This window comes from Mauremys mutica, chromosome 10 (assembly GCF_020497125.1).
Source record: "Mauremys mutica isolate MM-2020 ecotype Southern chromosome 10, ASM2049712v1, whole genome shotgun sequence".
NCBI classification, from domain to species: domain Eukaryota; kingdom Metazoa; phylum Chordata; order Testudines; family Geoemydidae; genus Mauremys; species Mauremys mutica.
In genome coordinates this window covers 86,546,845-86,566,521 of record NC_059081.1, presented here as the reverse complement: position 1 = coordinate 86,566,521, position 19,677 = coordinate 86,546,845, and the positions used below count along the sequence as shown (strand labels likewise).

The 19,677-nt window shown below is 54.4% G+C and overlaps 1 protein-coding gene across 1 annotated transcript in view; it reads right to left on the bottom strand.

Moving 5' to 3' along the window:
* Positions 1 to 9,590: 9,590 nt before the first annotated feature.
* The window catches only part of LOC123378627 (lanosterol synthase-like), a 49,083-nt gene continuing 38,996 nt past the window's right edge, over positions 9,591 to 19,677 (bottom strand). The window contains exons 15-21 of the mRNA XM_045032670.1: positions 15,012 to 15,108; positions 14,629 to 14,734; positions 13,945 to 14,010; positions 13,343 to 13,423; positions 12,636 to 12,806; positions 11,905 to 11,983; positions 9,591 to 10,348 (exon numbers count right to left, since the gene is read on the bottom strand). Coding sequence (XP_044888605.1) covers positions 10,136 to 10,348; positions 11,905 to 11,983; positions 12,636 to 12,806; positions 13,343 to 13,423; positions 13,945 to 14,010; positions 14,629 to 14,734; positions 15,012 to 15,108 — 813 coding nt within the window. The 3' untranslated portion in view covers positions 9,591 to 10,135. The remainder of the gene's footprint in view (positions 10,349 to 11,904; positions 11,984 to 12,635; positions 12,807 to 13,342; positions 13,424 to 13,944; positions 14,011 to 14,628; positions 14,735 to 15,011; positions 15,109 to 19,677) is intronic.

Sequence of the window (19,677 nt, the reverse complement as noted above, 5' to 3'; positions counted from 1 at the left end):
GCAAGTCCCTCTGTTATAGAACAGTTCCACTGGCCTTGATTCACATAATCAGGGTAACATCACTTTATTCTTCCTGCCCCAATAACAGAGAAACTGGGGATCCCACAGCAGCCAAAGTGACCATTTGGGCAGCTGTGGGCTCATGCTAGGCAGGGTGGGTGTGCCTATGCAAACAAGACCAGCCCCTGAAGTTCTTTTCCACAACTCACCACAATTCACCACCAGATGTCAGGGTAGAGCTCATCCTGACTCTGCTTACATCTATTCCAATTGCTCTTGGGCATGGGCCTTTCCCGTGCCCCCTCTGTCATCAGTGCCAGCCCCCATGACTGCCATGGGTATAGGCCTAGACCTTGGGGGCAGGCTCTCCTTTCTGCTCTGGCCCCCTAACCTGGCATAAAGGGCTGGTAAATCCAGCAGGCCCATGCCCCATTGAGCACTCCAGCACAGGGGTTTCCTCAGGAGGCTGAGCACAGGCAGGATGGCCCTAGACTGGTCCCTTCCAGGCCCACTATCTCGGGAGAGGATGGGTGTGGCCCAGAGGTTGCTGTGTTCTTGCTGTTCCTCGTTGCTGCCTTGCCCCTGAGGTGAGCATAGGTTACAGCAGCCCTGAGGCTGCTCTAATCATGCCAGCAGCCAGTGCAATCACAGCCACATGAAGGCATGTGCAAGCCACCTGCCAGCCCTGCACTGAGCACAGCTTGGGCAGAACAGAGACTCAGGATCGATTCTCCTCTCGCTGCCACGCCTGCTAATTGGGCCACCCCTGCGAGCTCATTGACCCTCCAGGGTGTGCAGTCAGATGAGACCCCATCCACGGGCCCAGGGCTGAGCCCACCATCTGGGGAACCCTGTCTGTGGGGTGCCCCTGAGGCTCTGCATTCAGACCCTGGTGCCTAGATATGGTGAGTGGCACCAGGAACACCCTGTCCCTCCCATGGGGCTGCCTACCAGCCATGGCGCCCTGCTCTCTCCAGACATCAGGTACCGGCCCTCGCCCACCAGCAGAGCCTGGAGGGGATTGCAAGGTCCCACCAGGCCAGGGCACCCCCCCAACATCTCTCCCGCTGCCTGCAGAGGGGAGGCTCCTGGGCATGGGGCTGGCCGGGGGGAGGAGCCTGGAGAGTCCTTGCATCAGGGGAGGGGCAGGGCAGCCAGTGCGCATGGTGACATCATCAGCACAGCTGCCATGACATCATGCCCCTGGCAGGCTCTGTCCTTGTGACATGACAGAATTTACAGCCCCGCCTGGGACTCCCTCTTGGTATGACTCCCATCCCCCACTGCCCCACCCCCTCCTGAGGAACAGCAGTCACCCAGAGCCCATGCAGGTAGAGCATCCCAAACCCATCCCCGCCCCCCCAGGAGCCAGAGGCGTTTGAGAGCAGACAGAGCCCTGCTCCTCGGAGTGGCCATGCCTCTTACATCTCCCCTTCCTGACAGTCTGCTCCCTCCTGTGAGCAATGGGTCAGTGTGACCCCTTCTCCCCCCCAATTAGCAATGGGTCAGTCTGACCCCCATCCCTTCCCAGCCTCCTCCCCCACATGTGAGCAATGGGCCAGTCTGCTCCTTCAGTTCTGCCCACACGCCCCCGTCTCTGCAGCACCAGCCCTGGGGAGGGGCAGTGGGGTGACAAGCCCCTGGAGCTGTAGATGAGGCCGGTGTGGGGTTTGGAGGCAAGAGTGATGTGGAGCGTGGGAGGGGCATAGTTCCTTGCTGGGTGGAGGAGGGGCAGGGGCAGGAGTGATGTGAGGTGGGGGAAGGGCATAGTTCCTTGCTGGGTGGAGGAGGGGCAGGGGCAGGAGTGATGTGGGGTGGGGGAAGGGCATAGTTCCTTGCTGGATTATGTAACAATGCAGGTATGTAACAAAAAACTCCTACATTTGTAAGTTGCACTTTCATGACAAAGAGATTGCACTACAGTACTTGTATGAGGCGAATTGAAAAATACTGTTTCTTTTGTTTATCATTTTTACAGTGTGAACAGAAGAGAAGCAAACAGAAGGAGTTTACCTGGGGGGAGTTGCCCCAGAGTTTTTGCCTTTCAGCCTTCTGTGAGCAGTAAGTACAACATCTGAAGAGGCTCTTAGAAGGAAGACAATATGGCCAGTGAGCGATCAGCTGTTGTGACCTGCACAGGATGTGCCATGTTTGTCTTTCTCCCAGAGGGTAGAAGCGACTTCGTCTGTACGAAGTGCAAGCTGGTCTCCATCTTGGAAGAGAAGGTTAAAGAGCTAGAGACCCAAGTGTCAACCCTGCATTGCATCAAAAAACATGAAGACTTTCTGCATAGAAGTCAGCGCTTGGTACTGCAGGCACAGCATGCCGAAGAATAAGAGAAGGCAGTGCAGAATGGGGAAGAAAATTGGCAGCATGTGACCTCCCAGAAGAAGAAAGAGGAGCACCCATGTACCCCCAATGCAGATAGAGGTAAGAAACTGTTTTCAAGCTCTCTGCACAGGTACTATAGCAGAGAATGGTTTGGAAGAGTCATCTGATGGAAGGGATCAGAAGGAGACCCGATCGACCGGAAGGCATGGGATGCATTGTCCTAGGGATGGGGGTCCCACAACCACCACTCCCAAGAGGAGCAGATGGGTGGTGGTGGTTGGGGACTCCCTCCTAAGGGGGATGGAGTCGTCCATCTGCCATCCAGACTGGGAAACTGGAGAAGTGTGCTGCTTGCCTGGGGCTAGAATTCAGGATGTGACGGAGAGACTGCCGAGACTGATCAAGTCCTCAGATCGCTACCCCTTCCTACTTCTCCATGTGGGCACCAATGATACTGCCCAGAATGACCTTGGCGGGTCAGTGCAGACTAGGAGGCTCTGGGAAGAAGAATAAAGGAGTTTGAGGTGCAAGTCATGTTCTCGTCCATCCTCCCTGTTGAAGGAAAAGGCCCAGATAGGGACCATTGAATTGTGGAGGTAAATGTATGGTTACGCAGGTGGTGTCGGAGAGAGGGCTTTGGACTCTTTGACCATGGGATGTTGTTCCAGGAAGAGGGATTGCTAGGAAGAGATGGGATCTACCTAACGAAGAGAGGGAAGAGCATCTTCACAGTCAGGCTGGCTAACCTAGTGAGGAGGGCTTTGATCTAGGTTTGCTGGAGGATGCAGACCTCAGCCCTGAGGCAAGTGGGGAAGTGGGATACCAGGAGGAAACACAAGGAGGAGGGTGCAAGAGGGGAGGTCTCCAGATTCATACTGAGAAAGCAGGGCAATTGGCTAGTTATCTTAGGTGCCTGTACATGAACGCAAGAAGCCTGGGAAACAAGCAGGGAGAACTGGAAGTCCTGGCACAGTCAAGGAACTATGATGTGGTTGGAATAACAGAGACTTGGTGGGGTAACTCACATGACTGGAGCACTGTCATGGAGGGGTATAAACTGTTCAGGAAGGACAGGCAGGGCAGAAAAGGTGGGGAAGTTGCACTGTATGTAAGGGAGCAGTATGACTGCTCAGAGCTCCGGTATGAAACTGGAGAAAAGTCTGTTGAGAGTCTTTGGGTTAAGTCTAGAGGCAAAAGCAACAAGGGTCATGTCATGGTGGGCATCTGCTATAGACCACCAGACCAGGAGGATGAGGCAGACAAGACTCTCTTTGGACAACAAACAGAAGTTTCCAGATCACAGGCCCTGGTTCTCATGGGATACTTCAATCACCCTGCATCTGCTGGGAGAGCAATACAGCAGTGCATAGACAATCCAGGAAGTTTTTGGAGAGTGTAGGGGACAACTTCCTGGTGCAAGGCTGGAGGAACCAACTAGGGTCTGTGCTCCTCTTGACCTGCTGCTCACAAACAGGGCAAAATTGGTAGGGGAAGTAGGAATGGATGGGAACCTGGAAGTCAGTGACCATGTGTCATAAACAGATAGTTAAGGGTTAAGGTCTCTTTTACCTGTAAAGGGTTAACAAGCTCAGTAACCTGACGGACACCTGACCAGAGGACCAATCAAGGGACAAGATAATTTCAAATCTCTGTGGAGGGAAGTTTTTGTTTGTGTTCTTTGTTTTGGGGGTTGTTCTCTCTTTGGATCTAAGAGGGGCCAGACGTATATCCAGGCTCTCCAAGCTTCCTGAAGTATTCTCTTCTATTCAGTACAGTGAGTATTAGAAAGGCGGATTAGTCTTATAATTAATTTCTGTATTTGCAAATGTGTGTTTGCTGGAGAAATATCTTTATTTCTGTTGGCTGTTACTTTTGATTATTCTGTAAAAGGGGTGGGGGGGGAGTCCCTCTAGGTTTATAAGCTAGACCCTGTAATATTTTCATCCTGGTGTTACAGAGATAGTGTTACTTACTTTCTTTCTTTTTAATAAAATCTTTCCTTTTAAAAACCTGATTGATTTCTTCCCTTGTTTGGAACCTCAGGGGAGAAGGAGGGCGGGGGAAGGTGAATCCCTCTTTGTTTTGATTCAAGGAGTTTGAATCAAGGTGATCTCTCCCGACGGCTAAGGGAAGGGGAGGTGGGGGAATGGGCTATTTCCCTTTGTGTTAAGATCCAAGGAGTTTGGATCGGTGTTCCCCAGGGAAAGTTTGGGGGAATAGGGAGTGTACTAGACACTGGAATTTCTAGTTGGTGGCAGCTTTACCAGATCTAAACTAGGATTTAAGTTTAGAGGAGCCCATGCAGGTCCCCATCTTGTGGACGCTAAAGTTCCAAGTGGGGAATAAACCTATGACACCATGAGATGGTCAAGTTCAGGGTCCTGACAAAAGGAAGAAAGGAGAGCAGCAGAATACAGTCCATGGACTTCAGAAAAGCAGACTTTGACTCTCTCAGTTAACTGATGGGCAGGATCCCCTGGGAAGCTAATATGAGGAGGAACGGAGTCCAGGAGAGCTGGCTGTATTTTAAAGAATCCTTATTGAGGCCACAGGAACAAACAATCCCAATGTGCAGAAAGAATAGTAAATATGGCAGACGACCAACTTGGTTTAACAGAGAAATCTTTGGTGAGCTTAAACTCAAAAAGGAAGCTTACAAGAAATGGAAATTTGGACAGATGACTAGGGAGGGGTATAAAAATATTGCTCAAGTATACAGGAGTGAAATCAAGAAGGCCAAATCACACTTGGAGTTGCAGCTATCAAGGGATGTGAAGGGTAACAAGAAGGGTTTCTACAGGTACGTTAGCAACAAGAAGAAGGTCAGGGAACGTGTGGGCCTCTTACTGAATGGGGGAGGCAACCTAGTGACAGAGAATGTGGAAAAAGCTGAAGTACTCAATGCTTTTTTTGCCTCTGTCTTCACAGACAAGGTCGGCTCCCAGACTGCTGCACTGGGCAGCACAGTATGGGGCGGAGGTGAGCAGCCCTCAGTGGTGACAGAACAGGTTAAGGACTATTTAGAAAAGCTGGACATACACAAGTCCATGGGAGCAGATCTAATGCATCCGAGGATGCTGAGGGAGTTGGCTGATGTGATTGCAGAGCCATTGGCCATTATCTTTGAAAACTCGTGGCGATCGGGGGAGGTCCCAGACAATTGGAAAAAGGCAAATATAGTGCCCGTCTTTGAAAAAGGGAAGAAAGAGAATCCAGACAACTACACACTGGTCAGCTGTACCTCTCTCCCTGGAAAAATGATGGAGCAGGTCCTCAAGGAAACCATTTTCAAGCACTTGGAGGAGAGGAAGGTGATGAGGAACAGTCAACATGGATTCTCCAAGGGTAAGTCATGCCTGACCAACCTGATTGCCTTCTATGATGAGAACTGCTTCTATTTGGCACTGGTGAGGCCACATCTGGAGTACTGCATCCAGTTTTGGGCCCCTCACTACAGAAAGGATGTGGACAAATTGGAGAGAGTCCAGCAGAGGGCAACAAAAATGGTCAGGGGGCTGGAGCACATGATTTACGAGGCGAGGCTGAGGGAACGGGGCTTATTTAGTCTGCAGAAGAGAAAAGTGAGGGGGGATTTGATAGCAGCTTTCAACTACATGAAGTGGAGATCCAAAGAGGATGGATCTAGGCTGTTCTTAGTGGTGGCAGAAGACAGAACAAGAAGCAATGGTCTCAAGTTGCAGTAGGGAAGGTCTAGGTTGGATATTAAGAAACACTATTTCCCTAGGAGGGTGGTGAAGCACTGGAATGGGTTACTTAGGGAGGTGGTGGAATCTCCATCCTTAGAGGTTTTTAAGGCCCAGATCAACAAAACCTTGGCTGGGATGATTTAGTTGGGGCTGGTCCTGCTTTGAACAAGGAGCTAAATGGACTCCTGAGGTCTCTTCCAGCTCTGATCTTCTATGAGTCTATAATTCTATGATTGATACAGTGCAAAAATTTGTAATTAAAAGTAATATACAGTTTCATTTCAGTTACAACACAGAATACAATATACATGAAAATGTAGAAGAACATCCAAAATATTTAATAAATTTCAATTGCTATTCTATTGTTTAGGAGTGCGATTAAAACTGTGACTAATTGACAGTCCTAATTATTATTGTATTTGGTATTGTTCCATACACCAATTATATATGTTTTCTTTTAGCCCTTAAAAATCCACGTTGTTTGGTTTTGTTCATAGCCAGAGAGAGCTGGAATTGTTTGTATTTTCTTTTAATCCCCGTTGTTTCTTAACACCATGGTTTCACGTGGTCTTTCAGTGCTTGTCACTGGTGCAAGTCATTGGCATGCATGATGCAGCGTGTCTTGATGTCACATGTGATGCTGCCATGCAACGGTCCTGAGCGATGGTGCCCTCCCCAGACAGTTTGGCATGTATAGTATGGTGCCAATCAATGTGTGCCCTGTGTAGGGAACACACCCCAATTAGCTGGTGGAGGGTGCCACAGGAGTGAGGATGGTGGGGTGTGACCATCTGTCTCCCTGCAGGTGCCCGGGTCGGGGTGGTGCAGTACAGCCATGAGGGGACGTTCGAGGCCATCCAGCTCAACGACGAGCGCATCAACTCGCTGTCCAACTTCAAGGAGGCGGTGAAGCATCTGGAGTGGATCGCCGGGGGCACCTGGACACCCTCCACCCTGCAGTTTGCCTGCAACAAGCTCATCAAGGAGAGTAAGCGAGAGAAAGCCTGTGTGTTTGCCGTCGTGGTGACAGACGGGTGCCACGATCCGCGGGTGGATGACAACAATCTCTGGGCCTTCTGCCAGCTGGGGAGCAGATCCCCATGGGCAGCCCCCATCCCCGTGGGTGTCCTCACCCACCACAGAGCGAGAGGCCTGGCCTGCTGCTGAGACGGGGCAGCACCATCTTACTAGCTGCTCCTTTGTTCTCGTTTCAGATCCACAGATCGTCTGCCCGGAACTGCCCTGCCAAACAGGTAAAAATAACACCAAACAGCTCCATACATTGTGTGCCACGTGGTAGTGTCATGGGCTGTGGGGTGGGGAACGGCAGCCTTTCTAGCCACGCAATATCCCGGCGGGGGCAGAGAAAGGGGCTGTCACTTTATCTCAAGAGAGACCCCAATTTCCATCCCCCCAGCGTTATAACTTGGGGCGGAAGGCTGTCGCATCTCTCTCTCCACACTGAGGGAGAGGGAGAATTTCGTGAGTGACTCTGTCCAGTTCCCTGTGTGGCGCAGGACGGTCTAACACCGGGTTTACACTCCAAAGGGGGGTGCATGCCTTGAGAGCTGGGATGTGCCTTAGCCTTCCCATGCAGAGCTGATCTCAGCATCTGTGTGCAGCGGCAGCTGGCTGTGTCCCTACCTGTGAGTGCTGATTGAAAGAACAAGCTTGGAGAGCTTAGCAACTTGTCACAGCAGCACAGTGTGAGAGGCACCCCAGGCTGGTGGGTCAGAGGGGTTCAGTGGTACCCCAGTTCCAGGCGGCACCCTGGGGGGAACCCATCACAGACTGCCAGGGGGAGGGAGAGGCGGCAGCTGGCAAAGCCTCGAGCAGGGACGAGAGTGGAATTTTGCACCTCATGGTGAAAGTGCCAAGCTGCTGTCCCGGGCCAGAGAAGGGGCTAGCTGGGCACCCTGCCCTCCTGCTGATCTGCTGCTGTGCGTCAGCGCTGACGGCTCCGGCTGCTGCAGCCTCGCCTGTCTTGAGCAGCACCTGGCAGGTGTGTCAATCGGTGTGTTGTGCACGAATATCCAGTCGGGACCGTGCAAACCCCACTGACTCCTTTCACTGACTCAGGTTTAACCCTGCACTGCGGAGCTGCACAGCTAGCCCCGAATGCGGCACCTTCCCACAGAATTAGGGGCTCTGGACGATGCACTCCAGCCCCAAGTCTGATGGCGGACGGAGTCTCTGACACACTTGTGCCTCAGAATAGCACCCTGACCCTGTAACCCCCAAATTCATCATTCATATATGGTTGTGATATTTCGTACAAAGCATGCCATGTAAGATATCATATGAAAGGCCATGATCTGCTGAAACTCATTGTTCTGTCAAAATGGGCCATCGGGTGGGGAGCGGCTGCCTAAAGCCAGAACCAGCCAAAGTGGAGGTGATCAGAGACTGGCCCGCTCCCCAAACCAAAAAGCAGGTCCAGGCCTTTATTGGGATGGCGGGGTACTATGGAAGGTTCGTGCCCAAGAAGGGGAAGCCAGACAAGGTGGTTTGGACTGAGCAGTGCCAGCAGGCTCTCCGGGTGCTGAAGGAGGCTCTGGTTAGTGGCCCAGTTCTGGCAAACCCAGATTTTGACAAGCCCTTTATGGTGTTCACCAATGCCTCAGACACGGGACTGGGGCGGTGTTAATGCAGGAGGATGAAAAGGGGAGGAGACACCTCATTGTGTACCTGAGCAAGAAGTTGCTACCCCAGGAGCAAAACTACGCAGCCATCGAGAAGGAATGCCTGGCCATGGTGTGGGCCCTTAAGAAACTGGAGCCATATCTGTTTGGGCGACACTTCACCGTGTACACCGACCACTCTCCCCTGACCTGGCTGCACCAGATGAAAGGAGCCAACGCCAAGCTCCTGAGGTGGAGCCTGCTCCTGCAGGACTATGACATGGACGTGGTCCATGTGAAGGGAAGTGCCAACCTGACAGCGGACGCGTTGTCCCGGAGAGGGGGCCCTGAACTTCCCCAGGTCACTGGGCAGAGTGACCCCGCTCAGTTCAGTCTCGAAGGGGGGGAGAGATGTGATGGAGTAGGGACTGTCTGTGTGGGGGATGGAAGAACCGGGGAGGACTTTAGGTGAGGGACAGGTGCTCAGCCTGGAACCTGAGCCAGGGAGGGGGGAGGTGTGTCAGCACCTTTGCCCAGGAAGCTGGACAAAGGAAGGGGCCGGCTGGAGGGGTGTGTTAGTTTAGTTTCGGTTTGGGGCTGGGTGGTTGGAATTCAGGGAATCCCAAGCTGTGGACTAAGCTTCCTGAACCCCAGAAGGACTCGACTGAGGGGTCCTGGCTGTGCCCACAAGCTCTGCTGTAGCCTGTGTTCCTGTTGTCCAATAAACCTTCTGTTTTACTGGCTGGCTGAGAGTCACTCCGTGACACCATTGTTGTGTTGCTTAGTGTTAGTTGTATACCGACTTGTGTTTTCCTTGAGTGAACACATTTTGCTTGCCACATTTTTTAAAAATGTAGCTTTACTAAAATGCTTTGGGTTCAAAGCTCTTGAAGCATTTCTTTCAGTGAACAGGAACCAAGGACATCATTTCTAGGGTTACAGTTTAATTTTAATTACTACATCCATATAATCAGTCTCCTCCAGAAGTGTCACTAGTGGGCGGCAGCGCCCATGGCAGCCGCCCAAGTGGGCCTCAGGGAAGCAAGTTTAGGAACCCCTGGGTTAGTGCTGTAACTCGATTTCAGCGAGCGTTGGAGTGTCTCCTCCAGCTTGAAGTGCAGACACCTGCTCAAGGTCATACGGTTAGGCCCCACCCCCCAGCAGCCTGTCCTGTGCGGCAGCGTTCACCTGCAGACACAGCCTTTTACACAATGGATCCAGGAAGAGGGGTCCATTCAAGCCAAGCCCCAGACATACAGCACGTTTGACTGTAAGCCAGCCAGTGCCCACACACTCGCTGCCCCCTCCAAGCCCACACGTAGGCCTGGAGCTAGAATCAATGTGCAGAGTCCTCATGGACCACGACACAGCGCCAGGGCCTGCTGGCCTCCCGTAAAGAGCCTTGTAACCAAGCAAATCCAGCTCGGGTGTCACTGAGGCTGCAGGCCTGCCATGGGGCGTGGGCAGGGCCCAGGCTCAGGCAGAGGGGGACCCTGACAGAACCCCATCCCGCTTCCCTCCAGCCAAGATCTCCTCTTCGCTGCGCAAGGACCTGGGCTGCAGCTTGCCAGCAAGGGCGCTGCCGGGGTGCAGGCGTGCAAAGCGCCCCAGGGCCCAGATGGGGAAGACGTTGCGGTAGGAGGTGTAGTTTATTGCACAGGACCTGCTGAACACTCCGGAGATGTTCTCCTGTGAGGGGAGAGAGACAGAAAGAGGCAGGATTGGCAGGGTGCTCGTGAGCAAGGGGTGCTCTGGCAGGTGGTCCCACAAGCCCTTTGCACTCTCAGGTCTGTTGCGGGTACTGTGCCACGCACACGTTATGACTGATACACTCGTGTTTCCCACACACCCCGGCACATGGATACACTCCCTGCTCACTCCCCCTGAGGCATGACACCGCACACATGTGGGGCCAGGCTCCCCATCCCACTCCGGTGGCCCCGAGGGTCCAGACACTGGCCACCTGCCCATCCAATCCCACCCCCTTAACACGCAGTGCCTGCATCTCCCCGAACACCTCCAGCCGCTGAACAGCAGCAGTCAGCAGATGAGCCCTGTCCTGTTCCTGGTTCCAGCTGGATCCAGGGCTCCATTAGCCAAGGGCACAGGGCCCTGGGAAGGGTCAGGTGGGGTCACACAAAGCCACGCAGCCCGAGCCAGGGGGGAAATACCCCTGAGATATATAGAAGAAGCCTCATCCTGCCCACAGTCCTTGCACCCAGGGTGCCCCACGGGATGGGGAGCTGCTGGGACGCAAAATGGATCCGTGTCCAGGGATTTGATAGGCTACTTCCATGTGCAAAAAGCAGCAAACCCCGCAATGGCCCCAGCTCCACATGACGCAGAGGGCGAGTGCTGGCAGGGGAAAGCAGGGCACACAGGATTGGCTTGGGGTGCTCTTTGGTTTGCCAGCGTGAACAGCAGGGAGATGACAGGCAGCTGGCAAAGCCAAGCCCAAGGGCAGTGTGGTGGGGAGAGGAGGGAGGTCAGCCAGAGACCCTGCCGCATCTGGGACGCTCCCACTGCCGAGGGCACCTGCTCCCAGAGCATTTCACTGCTCTGCAGCCTGGGGCTGCTATGGGCCCTGCATGGCGCCTGGATCCCCAAGTAACCATGACAGCAAAAGCCCCCTCACCTCGTGGCCTCGGCCTGAAGCCTGCACTGATCAGAAGCAGGCCCCTCCCAGAGTGTATCCTGCCCACCCCACCTCTCTGTGAGATCTACGGCTCATTACTGCAGCTAGGCACGGACCCACAGGCCCTGAACAGCTCCGGCTGGTTCAACATGCCGCACAGGTCAGCCCAGTACACGCTCCCTGCTCCGGCTCCCCTCTCACAGCATCTAGGGCAAGGGCTCCATCTGCTGGTCAAACCTTCTCCACCAGGGAGATCGTCCCTTCTTCTGACACCACGACTTCTCATGACAACTGCATTCCACCAGCTCACCCAGACAGGGAGGCTTTTCAATACAGGAGGCAGAGCTGTCCCTGGAGCTGGACCCAGACTGTGGAACTCACTGCCACATGACAAAAGAGACCACGGGCCGGAACAAAATGCAAAGCTCAGCTCTTCCACGGAGCCACCCTCAGCCAGCGATTCCCTCTCATGGACAACCCCCAGCAAAACCCTTTGAGCCATCGGCCTGCTTCTCCCGCAGCTGGGGGGACGAGAGGGCGAGTGGCTGGCTGAAATGCCTGCAGTGACAGGGGCTGGACACGTTAGAGAGAGCAGTGAGGAGCTGCATACCTGAGGCCAGTCACCATTGGGCAGCTGCTTGTCAATCAAAACCTTGATCCCCTTTTCCAGCACCCCAACGTCCGGGTATCTGCAACGAGAAGGGGCAGACGTCAGTGGTGTGACTCCGAATAACATGCTAGCCCCCCATCCCCGCCAGTGCAGCCGCAGCCGGAGCTCTCCTCTCTCCCTCCCCGGCACCGCAGCGGGGACAGGAAAGCTCTTCCCCTCCCCCCACCAGCCACCAGCACTCGCACTATGGCCACCCCCCACCTCTGTGTCGTTCCCAGGCCGGCAGGGCGGCACCGAAGGCCCCAGACAGCCAAGCAGGTGAGGAGGCACCAGGCGTTAAAGCCAGGCCTGCGACAGCAGCCACCTCCTGCAGCGCTGAGCACGGCAGTGCCAAGGCTGGGGGGCAGCTCTGGGCCGTGCTGCTGCCTTACAGAGCCCGGACGCTCGCTCTGGGGAGCCGGTAGCGTGACGACGGGCACCAAGCACCAGCCCATGGAGTGGAGCGGTCACTGGCTAACCCCTCTCGGCACAGGTGCCTCCCAATCGCTGGGGCGTGAGCTCTGGGGTAGCCCAGGCGAGGACACCGCAGAGCACAGCAGGGGGAAGGCATGGTGTGAACGAAGGCTTCCACACCAGCGCCCCGGTGCCGAGGTCCTTGGCAGGGCTGTGCTCTGTGAATGCAGGTGAAGAGGACGATGTTCTGTGGTGAGAAGCGGCATCGGTGCTCCTACCTGACGGCCATGAGCCCCAGCAGGGCCCAGCAGGTGTTGTGGATCTGGGAGGTGGAGCTCTGCACGTATCTGCGCTGCTCACAGGACTCAAAGTCCTCTCCCCAGCCACCATCCTCCATCTGCTTGGAGACCAGGAACCGGCAGGCCTGGGCCACCTCCCTGCATGCGGCTCTGAAGGGACGAGGCAGAGCAGTGGGAGTCACTGGGGGCAAAGGGACTAAGCCAGGGCAGCCTCACGGGGCTTTGGGGGAAGGGGCTGGTGGAGCAGGTAGGGGCAGCAGACAGTGTGAAGCTGGGGCAGGGAGGCTCTAGCAGGACCAGGGGGCTCCGAGATGAGACCTGGCCCCGGGGGTGGGAGCAGCAGCCTAGGACCAGGCCAGCTTCCTCTGGTGAGTGCACAACCTGGCTCTGCACACCAGAGCCCCCAGCTGCGTGCAGCCAGCCAGCTGGAGCCAGGGGACCACGGCTGGGGACAGGGCCCCAAGGGGCTGTGACTCTCAGTGAGTGGGGGACCGGAGGGTACAGCACAGGACATAGGAGCCCGACCTAATGCCCAGTGCGGAAGGCTGCTCTGGGTTTGAACAAGCTCCTCCCCCAGCAGACTGATGCGGCACCTCCCGTGCTCCAGGGATGGCGCCAGCCACTCCAGGCCATGCCCTGCAGGCCGTGGGCAGACAGGGAGCCGCACGCCGGATTCCCACACTCACCCGTTCTGGTAGGTCTGCTCCAGACAGGCGAAGGCCTCCAGTCCGAACCAGGTGCCGTAGGTAAAGCACACGCCAAAGTTCCTGGCGAGAGGAGAGAGCCAGCGTCAGGCAGTGCAGAACGCTCTGCGGGTCTAACACCACCGGCCCCCCGTGCCACAGACGGGCATGGGAAGTCCCCGCCTCCAAGTACAGACCCTCCCCGCCGCAGACCAGGGGAAGGGTCCCATCGCCACAGGCTACGCTGAGCCTTTACTGGAGCTGTCGCACACACACGAGCCAGGAGTCGCATCCCATCCCCCGTCGCTGCGTGTCTGGCTTGTCTCTAGTCTGCAAGCTAAGGGGGTTAGTCACTCACTGTCAGCGCCCGGCACCACAGGCTCTGGTCTGCAGGGGGCCCTAGACACGACTGAAACAGGCCGGACTGCTGTGGGCTCCCTGAGCCAGCCCCCCATGCCCCCTCCCCAGACACTGGCACACCTGGAGGTAAAGGGGAGAGAGGGTTGCCCAACAGTACAGGTACCAGCACCTCTCTCCTCACCCCACCGCCTCCTGCCCCGAGCAGCGTGGAGTTTGCTGCACCAGCGGTGCACGCGGCCACTCACCCTTCCCATGAGCCGTCAGCTCTCTGCACCCTGCGGCAGTACTCCAGGCCCTTGCGCAGCGTCTCTCTAGACAGGAGGAGAGGGGGTTCCTTAGTGTGCAGCGTCCATCCTCCTGCCAGCCCGACCCAGGGGCTCCTTGGGAGCTCAAATCCCCTCGGAGAAGTGGGGGCCCAGCCCCTATTAAAAGAGTCACTCGAGGGCCGTAAGCTGCAAGATGGACTGAGCTTCCACAGCCCCTGGCAGCTGCCCGACCATGGCCCCTGGGGCTCAGATGGAGACAGGACGTTTGCCGGTGGCCTCCCGGCTGGACTGCGGGTGAAACACAGCCTGGTCTCTGCCCCCAGTGCCCTGCTTGAGGCCGGATGGCCCTTTGGCCTCACGCAGGAAGCGGATGTACTCAGTTGGGCTCTTCTGAAAGGGTAGCTAGGAAAGGAGGGTGCCCCTCACTGCACCAGGGCAGCGCTGCCCCAGGGGCGTGCACCCAACCAGCGGCACCCGCTGGCACAGGAGCTGCCGTGTTCGGTTACCCGATTCATTCCTGGAGCTGTGTGGGCGGCAGGGTCTGCCCTGCAGGTCAGAGCGTACAGGCGGGGCCCGCACCAGGTTCATCCCAGCAGGCCCCACTTACTGACCTCCCCAGGGTGCAAGCTCTGGACTGACGGTTCGGCGCTCCCCCTCCCTTACCTGACCTCCCGGGCCCGGTGCTCGGGGAAGGCCTCATGGAAGTGCTTCAGTGCCTGCACGACGGCCGACGTGCACTCCACGGAGCAGTAGTCTATCATGATGTCACCTGCCAGACAGGAGAAGGAGCAGTGAGCATCCCCGTCACACAGGGACTCATGGCCAGCAGGCAGCTCGAGGCCATTGCCAGGGCCCTACTTCCCTGGTGCATGCCCATCCCAGGAGCTGTGCAGAGCTGCTGTCTCTGGGGAGGGGCACTGGCCGTGTGACTGCACCAAGACCCCCCCGGGCCTGCCATGGGCACCACGCCCAGCAGACCTGGCCCTGCCTCCCCTCGCGGTGCGAGTGACAATAGCTGGAGAGAGGCCCAGCGCGCCTGCCCTTACCAAACACCTCCGAGGGGTTCAGGAGCTCCAGCAGCCGGCTCCCCCGCTTGGTTTCGTACGTCGCAAAGCCTCCATCAGGATTCCTCATGCTCAGCAACTGCCCGGACATGGAAGGGAAGAGATTGACAATCCAAATCAGCCTCGTTCACCCCTTGCTACAAATCACCACCACCACCACCACTCCCTACCCACCTCACAATCCCTTGCCAGAACCTAGATCCCAAGGCCGGAAGGGCTGGCCTGACCTGCAGAGCACAGGCCAGAGACCTGCCCCAAAGTAACTCTTTTCCAACAACAGCAGATCTTCTAAAAAACAGTCAATCTTGATTTAAAAATGGGTAGTGATGGCGAATCCACCACAACCCTTGAGGAGTTGTTCCAAATGTTAAATACCCTCTCTCTTTCCAGTCTCAATTTGTCTGGCTTCAGCTTCCAGCCATTGGATCGTGTTAGCCCTTTCTGTGCTAGACCGAACAGTCTATTATTAAATATTTGTTCCCCATGTAGGTACAGTCGAACCCATTTATCTCGACCTCGGTTAACTTGCCAATCCTATTAAGTCGACGTTTTAGAAGTGGAACCGCCAAACTCCCTCTTTGTCTTATCGGTTTCTCATCGGTTATGTCGATTCTTTAATCTCGCCGAACCCTAATATCTCGAGCACAGAAGAGCGCCGAATTTGCCACTTACCGGCAAACTACTAACTCCGGCGGCGGCCCTGCCCGGCTCCTGCCGCATCCCTCCCCGGCCACGCGACTCCTGCCCTGGCCCCGCGTCCCCGGCCGCCCGGCTCCCCGCGTCCCCGACCCCCCGGCTCCTCAGCCCCAGCCGCCCAGCTCCCCGTGTCCCCAGCCGCCGGCCCCCCGGCCCCGGCTCCCCGCGTCCCCGACCCACCGTGTCCCCAGCCGCCCGCTCCCCGGCTCCCCAGCCGCCCGGCTCCCCGCGTCCCCGACCCACCGTGTCCCCAGCCGCCCGCTCCCCAGCTCCCCAGCCGCGCGGTTCCCCAGCCGCCCGGCTCCCCGCGTCCCCGACCCACCGTGTCCCCAGCCGCCCGCTCCCCGGACGCGCGGTTCCCCAGCCGCCCGGCTCCCCGCGTCCCCGACCCACCGTGTCCCCAGCCGCCCGCTTCCCGGCTCCCCAGCCGCGCGGTTCCCCAGCCGCCCGGCTCCCCGCGTCCCGGGCCGCCCGGGTCCCCCCGTCCCCGGCCGCCCGCTCCCCGGCTCCCCAGCCCCGCGTCCCCAGCCCCGCGGTTCCCCGTGTACCCGCCCGCCCGGCCCCGCTTCCCCGGTCCCCGCTATGCCGCCCGCCCGCCCGCCCGGCCCCGCTTCGCCGGTCCCCGGTTCGCCGCCCGCCCCCCCGGCCCCGCTTCCCCGGTCCCCGCCCGGCCCCGCTTCCCTGGTCCCCGCCCGGCCCCGCATACCCGGTCCCCGCTTCGCCTGCCGCCCGCCCGCCCGGCCCCGCTTACCCGGTCCCCGCTTCGCCTGCCACCCGGCCCCGCTTACCCGGTCCCGCTTCGCCTGCCGCCCGGCCCGCTTACCGGGTCCCGCTTCTTTGGCTGCCCGGCTCCGGGTCCCCGTCCACGGCCGCCCGGCCCCGCTTCCCCGTCCCGCTTCGCCGGATCCAGCCACGTGCAGGCACCGCGGTAAGGGGGCAGGGAGGGGGTGTTGGAGAGAGGGCAGGGGAGTTCAGGGGTGGGGGGGTGGATAGGGGTTTATCTCGATCATCGGTTATCTCGACGCTTTTTGGCAAACCCCTAGGCCAGCGACATAACAGGGTTCAACTGTACTTATAGACTGGAATCAAGTCACCCCTTAACCTTCATGTTTTTAAGCTAAACGGATTGACCTTCTTGAGTCTATCGCTATAGGGCAGGTCTTCTAATCCTTTAATCCTTCTCATGGCTCTTCTCTGACCCCTCTCCAGTTTGTCAACATCCTTCCTCACGTGTGGGCACCAGAACTGGGCACGGGATTCAGCAGCCCTCACACCAGTGCCAAATGCAGAGGTAAAATAACCTCTCTGCTCCTACTTGAGATTCACCTGCTTATGGATCCCAGGATCCCATTAGCCCTTTTGACACTGGGAACTCCTGTTCAACTGATTCTTCAGCAGGACCCCCAAATCTTTTTCAGAGTCCCTGCTTCCCAGGATAGCGTCCCCCATCCTGTAAGTGTGGCCTGTCATCTTTGGTCCTAGATGTATACATTTACCCATATGAATATGCATATTGTTTGCTTGCACCCAGCTTACCAAGTGATCCATATTACTCTGAATCAGTGACCTGTCCTCGTCATTATTCACCACTCTCCTAATCTATGTGTCATCTGCAAATTTTATTAGTGATGATTTCATGTCCTCTGCCAGGTCACTAATAAAAATTAAGGCTGTCAGGTGATTAAAACACTTAATCACGATGAATCGTGCGATTAAAAAAGTTTATCATGTTCTACTGTGTGATTAATCGCACAGTTAAACAGTAGAATACCATTTATTTAAATATTTTTATGTCTTCTACATTTTCAAATATATTGATTTCAATTACACAGAATACAAAGTGTATAGTGCTCACTTTAAATTTATTTTTATTACAAATATTTGCACTGTAAAAAACAAAAGAAATAGTATTTTTCAATTCATCTAATAGTGCAATCTCTTTCTCATGAATGTTGAACTTACAAATGTAGAATTATGTACAAAAAAAACTGCTTTCAAAAATAAAAATGTAAAACTTTAGAGCCTACAAGTCCATTCAGTCCTATTCCTTGTTCAGCCAATCGCTCAGACAAACAAGTTTGGTTACAATTTGCAGGAGATAATGCTGCCTGCTTCTTGTTTACCATGTCACCTGAAAGTGAGAACAAGTGTTTGCATGGCACTGTTGTAGCCGGCGTTGCAAGGTATTTACATGCCAGATGCACTAAAGATTCATATGTCCCTTCATGCTTCAACAACCATTCGAGAGGACATGCTTCCATGCTGATGATGGGTTCTGTTCAATAACAATCCAAAGCAGAGCGGACCGACGCATGTTCATTTTCATAATCTGAGTCAGACGCCACCAGCAGAAGGTTGATTTCTTTTTTGGTGGGTTGGGTTCTGTAGTTTCCACATAAGAGTGTTGCTCTTTTAAGACTTCTGAAAGCATGCGCCACACCTCGTCCCTCTAAGATTTTGGAAGGCACTTCGGATTCTTAATCTTTGGTCAAGCACTGCAGCTATCTTTAGAAATCTCACCCTGGTACCTTCTTTGCGTTTTGTGAAATCTGCAGTGAAAGTGTTCTTAAAATGAACATGTGCTGGGTCGTCATCCAAGACTGCCATAACATGAAATATAGGGCAGAATGCAGGTAAAACATAGAGCAGGAGACATAGAATTCTCCCCCAAAGTGTTCAGTCACAAATTTAATTAACACATTTTTTTTAATGAGCATCATCAGCATGGAAGAATGTCCTCTGGAATGGTGGTCGAAGCATGAAGCGTATCTGGCATGTAATTACCTTGCAATGCCGGCTGCAAAAGTGCCATGCCAATGCCTGTTCTCACGTTCAGGTGACATTGTAAAATAAGAAGCAGGCAGCATTATCGCCCATAAATGTAAACAAACTTGTTTCTCTTGGCTGAACAAGAAGTAGGACTGTGTGGACTAGTAGGCTCTAAAGTTTTACGTTGTTTTGGTTTTGAGAGCAGTTATGTAACAATAAAAATCTAAATCTGTAAGTTGCACTTTCATGATAAAGAGACTGCACTACAGTACTTGTATAAGATTAAAACGGCAATTAATTTTTTAAAATCACAATTAATTTTTTTTAGTTAATCGTGTGGATTAATCACAGTTAACTGACGGCCCTATTAAAAGTATTAAACAGCAAGGGTCAGGAAACTCATCCCTGTGACACACCTCTAGAAACTCACCGCTTGGTGCCGATCCCCTGTTGACATTACATTTGGAAACCCATCAGTTAGCCAGCTTTTAATCCATTGAATGTTTGCCAGGTTAATTTTGTATCACTCTAGATTTTTTACCAAATTTTGTGTGGTACCATGTTAAACATCTTACAAAAGTCTAAGTCTTACATCAACACTATTACCTTTATCAACCAAACTGGACAAAAATTTATTATTTTCCATAAATAATTTTTTGATTATTCTAATTTTATTCTCAATGGTGACTGGCATTAATTATATTATCCTCCTTTATTTTTTTATTAATGAAGTTCCTTGGCCGCTCCATTACCTTGCTAGGGATTGATGTCAGACTGTCCGGCCTTGAACATTTTATTTACCCTTTTCAAATACTGGCACAACATTAGTTTTCTTTCAGTCATCTGGAACGTCTTCAATGTTCCAAGGCTTTTTGAAAAAAATCAACATTTACAGTCCAGTGAGCTTCTCAGACAGCTCTTTTAAAACTCTTGGATTCAAGTTATCTGGACCTGCTGATTTTTAAATGTCTAACTTTAGTTGCTGCTGTTTAACACCCTCCAGAGATACTAGTGGAATGTAAAGATCAGCAGCATATGATACGACTACACCAGCCGGCTTTTCCCCCAAATACAGATAAAAAATATTTATTGAACACTTCTGCTTTGTTTTGCATTATTACTGATCATTTTATCATTTTCATCTAGTAATGGACCAACACCATTGTCAGGATTCTTTTGTTCT